The sequence below is a fragment of the Melanerpes formicivorus genome, unplaced genomic scaffold, assembly GCF_026170545.1.
Source record: "Melanerpes formicivorus ecotype bairdi unplaced genomic scaffold, bMelFor1.0.p_v2 SCAF_10, whole genome shotgun sequence".
NCBI lineage: Eukaryota > Metazoa > Chordata > Aves > Piciformes > Picidae > Melanerpes > Melanerpes formicivorus.
The window spans coordinates 21854298-21863806 of record NW_027142362.1 but is presented as its reverse complement, the minus strand read 5'-3'; the positions used below and the strand labels follow the sequence as shown (position 1 = coordinate 21863806).

The 9509-nt window shown below is 56.5% G+C and overlaps 1 protein-coding gene across 1 annotated transcript in view; it reads right to left on the bottom strand.

Annotated features, from left to right (window-relative positions):
* The window catches only part of SCAMP5 (secretory carrier membrane protein 5), an 11527-nt gene extending 6530 nt beyond the window's left edge, over nucleotides 1-4997 (bottom strand). The window contains exons 1-3 of the mRNA XM_068144240.1: nucleotides 4911-4997; nucleotides 3112-3188; nucleotides 2347-2475 (exon numbers count right to left, since the gene is read on the bottom strand). Of these exons, the coding sequence (XP_068000341.1) occupies nucleotides 2347-2475; nucleotides 3112-3118 (136 nt within the window). The 5' untranslated portion in view covers nucleotides 3119-3188; nucleotides 4911-4997. The remainder of the gene's footprint in view (nucleotides 1-2346; nucleotides 2476-3111; nucleotides 3189-4910) is intronic.
* Nucleotides 4998-9509: the final 4512 nt, after the last annotated feature.

Sequence of the window (9509 nt, the reverse complement as noted above, 5' to 3'; positions counted from 1 at the left end):
TTCAGTGAAATGAAGCTGGCTGAGCCCAGGGAGCAACCCCAGGCTGGCTCAGCCAACCTGAGCTGAGGAGGAGGAGTTAAAAATATAGAGAGAGAATGGTCCCACTCAGCTCACCTTCAGTACTGGGCCTCTCACTCCAAGAGGTGCAAGGAGTGTGTCCAAAGAAGGGCAACTAGCTAGTGAAGGGCCTTGAACACAAGCCTCATGAGGGAAGTGGGGTTGTTACTGAGTCTTCACAAGAGGAGGCTGAGTGGAGACCTCATTGGTCTCTACAACTCCCTCGAAGGTTGGAGCCAGGTGGCTGTTGGGTCTCCTCTCATGTGCAACAAGTGACAGGGCAAGAGAAGTGGCCTCAATGCACCACAGGAGGTTCCTCAGGAAAAAATTCTGCCCCAAAAGGTTCTCAAGCCCTGAACAGGCTGCCCAAGGAGGTGGTAGAGTCATCATCCCTGGAGGTATGTAAATGACATGGGGATGTGGTGCTGGGGGTCATGGCTTAGCAGCAGTGGTGGGATTGCAAGCTCTAGGTGAGTGGTTGGACTTGATGATCTCAAAGGTCTCTTCCAACCTCAACAGCTCTCCGGTTCTACAGTCAGAGTTAGAATGTCTTAAGCAAGTCCAGGGCTCATGGGGCTCCAGGGACAGGGAAGAGCCCTCTTCTCCCACAGCTGGTGAGCCAGGCTACATCTCCACCAACAGAAGGGAAATGGAGGAATACAAGTGAAGCTCTTTGCTTGCTTCCAGCTACACTTTAGCCAAAGTAGCTCCCGCAAGAGCTCCCTGAGCTAACCCCCCGCGAAGTCCTGAACTCTTGCCCCCTAGCGCACCAGTTGAGGGGGGTGGTGTGTTTGGATCCCTCTCCCCTGCTGGGCTGTGACACAAGGGCCATCACTCTGAAGGCCGGCTCGGCAGACACAGGACAAAGCAGAGCAGCTCATCTGCATTCTGACGCCTCCGACTTCGGAGAATGATTCATTCTTTTGAGGAGAGCTAAAGCCCTCCCACCGGCCGCCCGCAGGAGAGCTGCAGCTGGCAAGGCAGGCAGCTCACTTGGCCAGGCTTGAACGGGTTGCTTGCTGCTCCCTGAAGCCCCCAAGGACACCCAGGGGACCCTTCAGCCTCTCTGCGGGGGAGTTGGGGGTGAAAACGATCCCGAGGGAGAAAAACCCAACAATGAGTGGCTCAGAAAGCTGGTTGGTGCCTGTGCTGTGGGAGAGGCTGGAGGGAGAAGCCAGCTCTGTTAAATTAAGCAGAGCAAGAACAGCCAGATTGAGATGGGGAGGGGATGTAACACCCTCCAGACAGCTTCTCCAGGGAAGCACAACTGCTTTTTTTTCCTCCCCTTTCACAGAAAAGCTATGCCAGCCCTCCTGACACAATGGAGAAATTAGCCCAGGGTCACCTTCCTGATGGGATGTGGTCCCCAGCTGTGGAGTGAGGCACTGCCTGAGGAGTGCCAGCCTGGCACCAGGCCAAAAGCAGAACTTCCTGACCTCTCCAGTGCAAGTTCAGCTCCTCACAGCCTGCCTCAGAAGCAGAGGGCACTCCCTGGGCACTGATAGGCTTCCAAAGTTCACAGGAAACACCTGATTAAGGAACTGAGGTCTCCTAAAGAGGAATAAACCACTGGTGCCAGCTTGCCCTGAGCTGAATGCATCCATTTTCACCTGTGCTTGGGTGTGATCTGTCCCTCTGGCTCTTCTCCCCACCCAGGGGTGGTAAGGAAGAGATCCAGGCCAGTGTGAAGAGTTAGAAGATGGTGAGAGCTCTGTTAGCACAGCACGGCACACAGAGGCATGCAAGAGGAACAGGCAAGATCCAGCTTTGGGGGAAGCCCCAGGCTCCCCTCTTTCAGGGAGTGGGCACTCTGGCCCTCCAGTCCAAACAGCATCTCAGCCTCAGGCTGCTGCCAAAGGGCTCATGAGGAGCTTGAGGTGGCAGAGAAAGTCCTTCCCCAGCCCAGCTGCCAAAGGAAGCCAGCAGAGGCTTGGCAGCTGCCTGGGAAGGCAAGGCCAGCAGCCGAGCGAGGCAGAGAGAGAAGTAAATCCTTTGGCAGGAGGATGTGGAGGTGCTGAACCATCTCTTCCTCACAGCAGGCTCCAGTGGGACATCAAGGTCACCAGCAGCCCTCAGAGGCAGAGCCAGCTCCAAGCCTCCATCCTCGAGGCTGGAAGGGCTGAAGCTGTGGGATACAGCAGCTTTTAACTGGAGACCCCAAAGCCTGGAGGGGCAGAAGGGACTTCCCCTGACCTTGCTCTGCTCTTTCAGCCAGTGACTTCCAGAGGAGCAGCCTTCAGAGAGGCAAACACCAACCCACCCAAGCCCTTCCACGGGCCAGCAACTCACACATCCAGAGGTAGTAAAGGCGCTTGGCCATGGTGCGGTGCTGCGGAGGGATCTCCGCGTCGAAGTCCTGGTAGAAACATGGCTTCAAGGGGATGAACTTTGGCAGGGGAGGGAAGTTGTTCACTTTCTCTGCAAGAGAGGAAGAAAAATCTCACCAGCCTTAGGCACTGCACAGAGCTGAACATACACCTCAAGAGGCATCCTAATTAGTCTCGCTCTCAGCCCTGAGAATTGATGAGTTTCACACAGGAATGAAAGATTCTGATTCCAGGATCTGAAGGGGGCTACAGGAAGGCTGGGGAGGGACTGCTCAGGATCTCAGGGAGTGATAGGACTAGGGGGAATGGAATGAAGCTGGAGGTGGGGAGATTCAGGCTGGAGGGGAGGAGGAAGTTCTTCCCCATGAGAGTGGTGAAGCCCTGGAATGGGTTGTCCAGGGAGGTGGTTGAGGCCCCGTCCCTGGAGGTGTTTAAGCCCAGGCTGGCTGAGGCTCTGGCCAGGCTGATGTAGTGTGGGGTGTCCCTGCCCATGGCAGGGGAGTTGGAACTAGATGATCCTTGTGGTCCCTTCCAACCCTGACTGATACTATGTTACTATTTCCCTTCCCACCCCCCAAGACAGGTTTAGCCCTCACTGGCCACATGGGTACTGCAAGTGTGGACAACCCACGACCCCACTGGAGAATGAAGAGGTGACATTATGGCAAGTGCCACCCTAGATGGGCTTCAGAAGCAAGGGGCAGCCCTACCAGAGACCTCTCCATACCTGCCATGCTGGCATACACTCAGCCTTCCCGTTCCACAGCAGAACCAGGGGGAAGAGTCCTGGGAGCTTTAGCAAAGCTGGAAGAAAACAAGAGGAAAAAGTGCTGTGAAGTGGTTAGGTGCCTCCCTGAAGAGCCTTCACCTTCCCCCTGCTCCAAAAGAGCCCAAGGACAGCACCATAAGAAGGCAGTTTGCTTTCTTTTATGTGGAGGTTCTGCTCACACCCTCAGCTTGCTGCTGGCACCTGGGCTGAAGGCAGAATAAATCCCAGCTCCTGTGGCCCAAGGCTTTACACACCAGTTAAGAAGATCCAGCGATGTGGGGCAGGACACCAGCTTAACCTCCCACTCCTGACTGACCTACATCCAGCCCTGGCAGAGGGGAAAGGGACACAGCCCCACGAGTGACAAGGCAGCAGTGGACAGTTTGAAAGCCTCAAGTTCATTACCTGACCCAAACCCTTGCATTTTTGGTTTGAGGTTTATTTTTTGTTAGTGAAGAGTCCCAGCACAGGGAACTCCTGACGGCGTCACAGCTCCCATCTCTGCAAGCCCAAGGCAGAATCCAGGCCAAAAGGGAACAGAGAAATCAACTGAAGATACCAGCTGGGGAAATCATAAATCAGTGGTGATTGTCACTAATGAGTCACTTGAGTGCTGGCTTCGCCATTACTCATGGCATTTGGCACCTCCTGCCCCATCTTGCAGGTGGCAGAGGGTCCAGCTCAGCATCCCAGGATGGTCCCAGACCATGCCATGGCCCAGCAGCGAAAGTTAAGCAAAACTGAGGCAAAAAATCAAGAGGTGAGGTTTTAAACATAAGCTTGAAGACAGCCACTCTGCTTGTGCCACCTGCCTGCAGCTTTTGCCCTCCGCCAGGCTATCTCGGGTAGAGGAATGGCAGCAAGACACATTTCTGATGGCGGGGGAGGGGGCCCAGCGGGCACGTTTTGGGTCTTTCCGGAGGGTCTGGGGGGAGGGGTCTCTACGCTTCTTACAACCATCACTCAGCGCCAAAGGCAGCGGCTAGGCACAGCAAACGCCCGCGGCTCCCCGGTGCGCGCCGTCTCCCGCCACCCGACAGCAGCCCACGGACGGTTCCATCCCCCCCGGCCCGCTGCTATAAATACGAGCGGGTGACGTCTCCCCAGGCGGCACAGCCCCCACACACGTGTGCCGGGAGCGGGGACACGCTGCCAGGTGTGCCCCCCAGCATCCGACCCCCGCCCCGCTGATTCGGGAAGCTTTACAAAACCAAAGAGGCTCCGGCAAGATTCGGAAGGATGCAATTTGGGGCGGGGGAGGGGAGGGGGGAGAGGGGAGAATTGCAATACGGGGACGACTCGCAAAATTCGAGGGGCTACGCAAAACTGTCGGGGTTTGCAGTGCAGCACAAGGGTGCTAACATTGAGGAGACCCCCTAACATCCCCTCCCGGTGCCCCCCCCACCACCACCGTGCCCCCCCGTGCCCCCCCTTTCCCTCCCCCCAACCCGGGGCGCTTCGAAGGGCCGGGCTCGGTCGTGGCGGGCATCCCCCAGGCGAGCAGTTGCGTAGCCACGCAGCCCCCTCCCAACAGCCGAGCCTCCCAGCAGCTGCCTGGCAAGGGAGGAGGACACACAGCGGCTTGCCCCACGCTCGGTCCCCGGTGACCCAAGGCGGTAGGTGCAGCCCCACGCCGCGCACCCCCCCTCCCCCCTCCGCTCTATGGGGTGCAGAAGACAGGGGAAGCTGGAGGGGGGTTCCAGGGTTACCCATCTCGGGGGTTTCCAACCCCTCCTCCCCACGGCCCCGGCACTCACGGCTGTGACCCGACCCGTCCCGTCCCGCGGCGGGAGGCGGCGGCCGCCGGCCCGCCTGGCGCTGCTCCTGCCGCAGCGGCCGCGCTCTCGCGAGACTGCGCCGCGCCGCCGCGCCGGCTATGGGAGGACGGTGAGATCTCGCGAGAGTTGTCCTCGCTGCTGCTGTCCAGGGTCCTGTTGCCGCCGGCCGCGGGGAGGGGCGGGGAAAGGGGCGGCGACCCGCAGAGCGGAGGGGTCGTTGCCGGGTGCAGTGGTCCCACCAGGGGCAGGGCAGAGCCTCCAGGGGGCGTGGGTGGATCCACAGGTGTAGAAGGAGACCTTCTATGGGGGACAGGCTGCTTGTACCCAGCAGGCTAAGGGGAGCCCCCAGGTCCCATCAGCGGGACCAGCACAGGTGAGGGGTGACCTGCTGGAAAGCAGCTCTGCAAAGAAGGACCTGGGAGTGCTGGTGGACAACAAGTTCACCACAAGACAGCAATGTGATCTTGTAGCCAAGAAGGCAAGTGGTCTCCTAAGGTGCAGAGTGTGGCCAGCACGTAAAGGGAGGTTCTCTTCCCCCTCGACTCTGCCCTGCTGAAGCCACTTCTACAGTCCTTGGTCCAGCTCTGGGCTCCACAGTTTAAGAGTGACAGGGAACTACTGGAGACAGCCCAGTGGAGGCTACAAAGATGGTGAGGGGCCTGGAGCATCTCTGTAAGAAAGAAAGGCTAAGAGCCCTGGGGCTGTTGAGCCTGGAGAAGAGCAGCCTGAGAGAGGATCTTCTCAATGCTCAGCAAGAGATAAAGGGTGGGGGGAAGAGGCTGGGGCCAGACTCTTCTCAGTGGTGCCCAGTGACAGGATAAGGGGCAGTGGACAAACTGAAACATAGAGAGTTCCACCTGAAACATAAGAAGAAACTTCCCTGCTGTTGAGGGTGCCAGAGCCCTAGAGCAGGCTGCCCAGAGTTTGGGGAAGTCTCCTCTGGAGAAATTCCAAACCTGCCTGAACATTGCAGGCAACCTGCTGTGGCTGCCTCTGCTTTAGCAGGGGGCTTGGACTGGATGACCTCCAGAGGTTCCTTCTAAGACTCACCATGCTGGGATTCTGTGACCAAATTTAGGGGTCCCCATTCCACACCCTGCCTAGGTTCTCACTGTTGTCTGCCTGACACCTGCTGCAGTAATTATCAGCTTGCATGAAGGGCAGAGGATCTGCTAATTGCTTGTCAGCAATGCCAAGGTTGGAGGCAAAGAGCAGGGGAATGAACTGACTCACAGGTGAGCTAGGACAGACAGGAAGCTCTGAAAGGGGACATAAATCCTCAGTCAGCTTGAGGACTCCATAGGCAGTGTCCCTTGTCCTCAGTGTCATTGCAAGGAGTCCTATGCTTGGACCTCCTGCATCAAGGCCTGTGAGCATGTCCATGCAGTGTCATGGAGCTGGCTTTATCTGACAGCTAAGTCCTCCCCTTCAGGGTCCAACCTCAAGCATCAACATGCTATCATTTGGCACAGAGGGGCAGTGAGGGCAATGTCCCACCCTGGGAAGTCAGGGAAGCAGCTAAATCTCTTTACACCAGGAAGCCCTGGTCAACAAAAAGCCCAAGCAGATGAACAGCATCACTCTGTGGTGATACTGGGAAGGAAACCTGGCAGAAACAGGGGAAACACCTATTGCACAGATGGTAAAATAGAGGGAAGCAGGAAAAGAAGTGTGCCAGAAATTACCCCATATCTGAGGGCCCAGCTGTCCACTCTAAATGCCTTGGTCTTGGCCTCTGAGCTGCTGTTCCCTACAGGGATGCACCCCTATGCATCCAGCCCTGTCCCCTGCACAGCAGCAGGGGAGCACAAGGAGGAACATGAACAGCAAGGGCAGAAGGGGGGGTAGTTGTGGATCCCCATTCCTGCTGAGCACTGCTGCTCATCCACGTGTGAGACCTCAGGAGGGTGCTCTGAGACTTGGAGTGCTGCACAGGCTTTGCTTGCAGGCATCTCTGCACCCTGCAGGCACTGAGCACCCTGGGATTTGGGGCTGGCCACACATCCCAGCCCCACTTCCCTGAGGAGGATTTCCTGACACTCAGCTCAGGCCCAGTTTCACCATAGATTAGCTCCCATCCTTGGGCCAAGGACCTTGGGAGCTACTTTGTTTCCCATATTTCTCCCCTCTTGAGCTTTCTCTCATCTAGATTGGTTCCCCACCCACTTCTTTGCCTGCCTCAGGTCCTCCAGCACCTTCCTGTCTCATCAAGGCTTTGGGGATGGCCAGCTGCAGAGCTGTTCCTTGCCCTCAGCACTGCCACATTTCCATCACAGGCTGCACAAGAAGGTGTGGTCAGGAATCAGATGGGTGCTCCCCTTGCTCATGGGAGCTGTTTAGGAAGCCAAGGAGAGAACACAGGCATAGGGCAAGAGCTTGACTACCTGGCACCCATCCCACACTACCTGAGCAGAGCCTGCTAGAAAGAATAACCAGGTTTAACCAGAGGTCCAGGTCAGACAGCAAGTAGACAGGTTCAAAGTCAAGCCCAGAAACCAACCTGCAGGTCAAGTCCAGTTCACAGGCTGAGATCCAGAGCAGCAGGAAGCAAGCATGAGGATAGCTGCAGCTAACCTAGAGACCACTCACAACAGAGCTCAGACTAGGACCAAGCCCTCTGACCTGAACTTAAATAGAGCAGAACTTGGGGGAGGGGGTGGGGGGGTGGGTCTCAGGTGGGGCTGATCAGGAGCAATAGGACTTATGAATGGCCTCAGAACCTTTACAGTGTCCTCCTGCTGGAGCTTTGTAGAGGGATTTAGCCTGTAAAAGGGATTTTTTTCCCCCCCCTCACTCAGGATAAGAATTATCTTGAGCTCTGCTGTTTTCTGCTTACGGGAGGGATGGGAGGATTCTTTTGCTGGTTCAGCTGACTGAGAGCTGGTGGCATTCTAGGATGCTCTTAGAACATCTCTGGCACCTTGAGGTAACATTTGTACCTCCAGGATCATGTCCACTGGGGTGGGGCTGGTCTTGAGAAGCTCCCACACCCTGGTTAGGACTGGGATAGGGGATCCCTATAGCTGTGGCACCCTAACTGTCCATGGGCACCTCACTTGGGACTGCAATCAGCCCTGGCATCAGCCCTGGCACCAAGTGCAACGTGATGAGCCCCTGAGACCTGAGCTGGGCCGATGTGACGCAGAGATGGGTGGCAGTGCCCAGACTTTCCTTGTATCGGGTGCTGCAACTTTCCGCCCTGCTCCCACGCAGGGCCACCTCGGGTGAAAGAAAATATAGAGAGGGCAAGTGGAGGGCAGGAGTTCAGGTTACTGCTCCTCTCCACCTGTCCTGCTCTCTCTTAGGAATGTGGATAGGATAGGATAGGATAGGATAGGATAGGATAGGATAGGATAGGATAGGATAGGATAGGATAGGATAGGATAGAGCAGAGCAGGTTGGAAGAGACCTTCAAGATCATCAAGTCCAACCCATCATCCAACACCACCTAAACAACTAACCCATGGCACCAAGCACCCCATCAAGCCTCCTCCTGAACACCTCCAATGATGGCAACTCCACCACCTCCCCAGGGCAGCCCATCCCAGTGGGGTTTCTTCCTCCTTTTTTCCAGGGTTGGCCAGGGCCACTTGGAGATCTGTGCTCTTCCTTTAAGTATCTAAATAGAATGGCTTGGGTTGGAAGGGATCTTAAAGATCATCTAGTCTCATTTCCCTCTGCCATGGGCAGGGACACCTTCCACTAGACCAGATTGCTCGAAGCCTCACCCAGCCTGGTCTTAAACACATCCAAGGATGAGGTGTCCACAACTTCTCTGGGCAACCTCTTCCAGCGTCTCACCACCCTCATGGTAAAGAACTTCTTCCTAATGGCCAATCTAAATCTTCCCAGCTCTAGTTTCAAACCATTGTCCCTCATCCTGTCACCACAGGGCCTTATAAAAAGTCCCTCTCCAGCTTTTCTGTAGCCCTCTGCAGGTACTGGAAGGTCTCCCCAGAGCCTTTTCTTCTCCAGGCTAAACTGACCTAGCTCCCTCAGTCTGTCCTCATAGGAGAAGTAGCCTTGTAGCCCTCTCCATCCCCACTACTGCCAGCCCTCCTCTCTTGGCTCCTTTGCCAAATGGCCCTTCACTCTCACACCTCTTGTGGGATTGGAACCATGCAAAAGGGTCCTGCAGCGATGGGGACTCCCCATCCCAGGATGGGAGCCTCAGCCCTGTGGGGTGCTGCCAGCTTGTGGCAGTGGGACTTGGGAGGCTCAGAGAGAAATTGCAATCAGGAAAAGGAGGAAGGGACTGGCCCCTGAGTCCTGGTATGAGCAGGGTGGATGCTCAGGTAGGACAGAGGGACAAGATGCAGGGTGCAGTTCCTGTAGTCTGGAACTGCTGAGTCCAAGTGCCGAGTGCTGCACTTTGGCCACGGCAACCCCAGGCAGAGCTACAGGCTGGGGTCAGAGTGGCTGAGAGCTGCCAAACAGAGAGGGACCTGGGGGTGCTGATTGACACCTGTCTAAACATGAGCCAGCAGTGTGCCCAGGGGGCCAAGAAGGCCAAGGGCATCCTGGCCCGCATTAGGAACAGTGTGGCCAGCAGGAGCAGGGAAGTCATTGTGCCCCTGG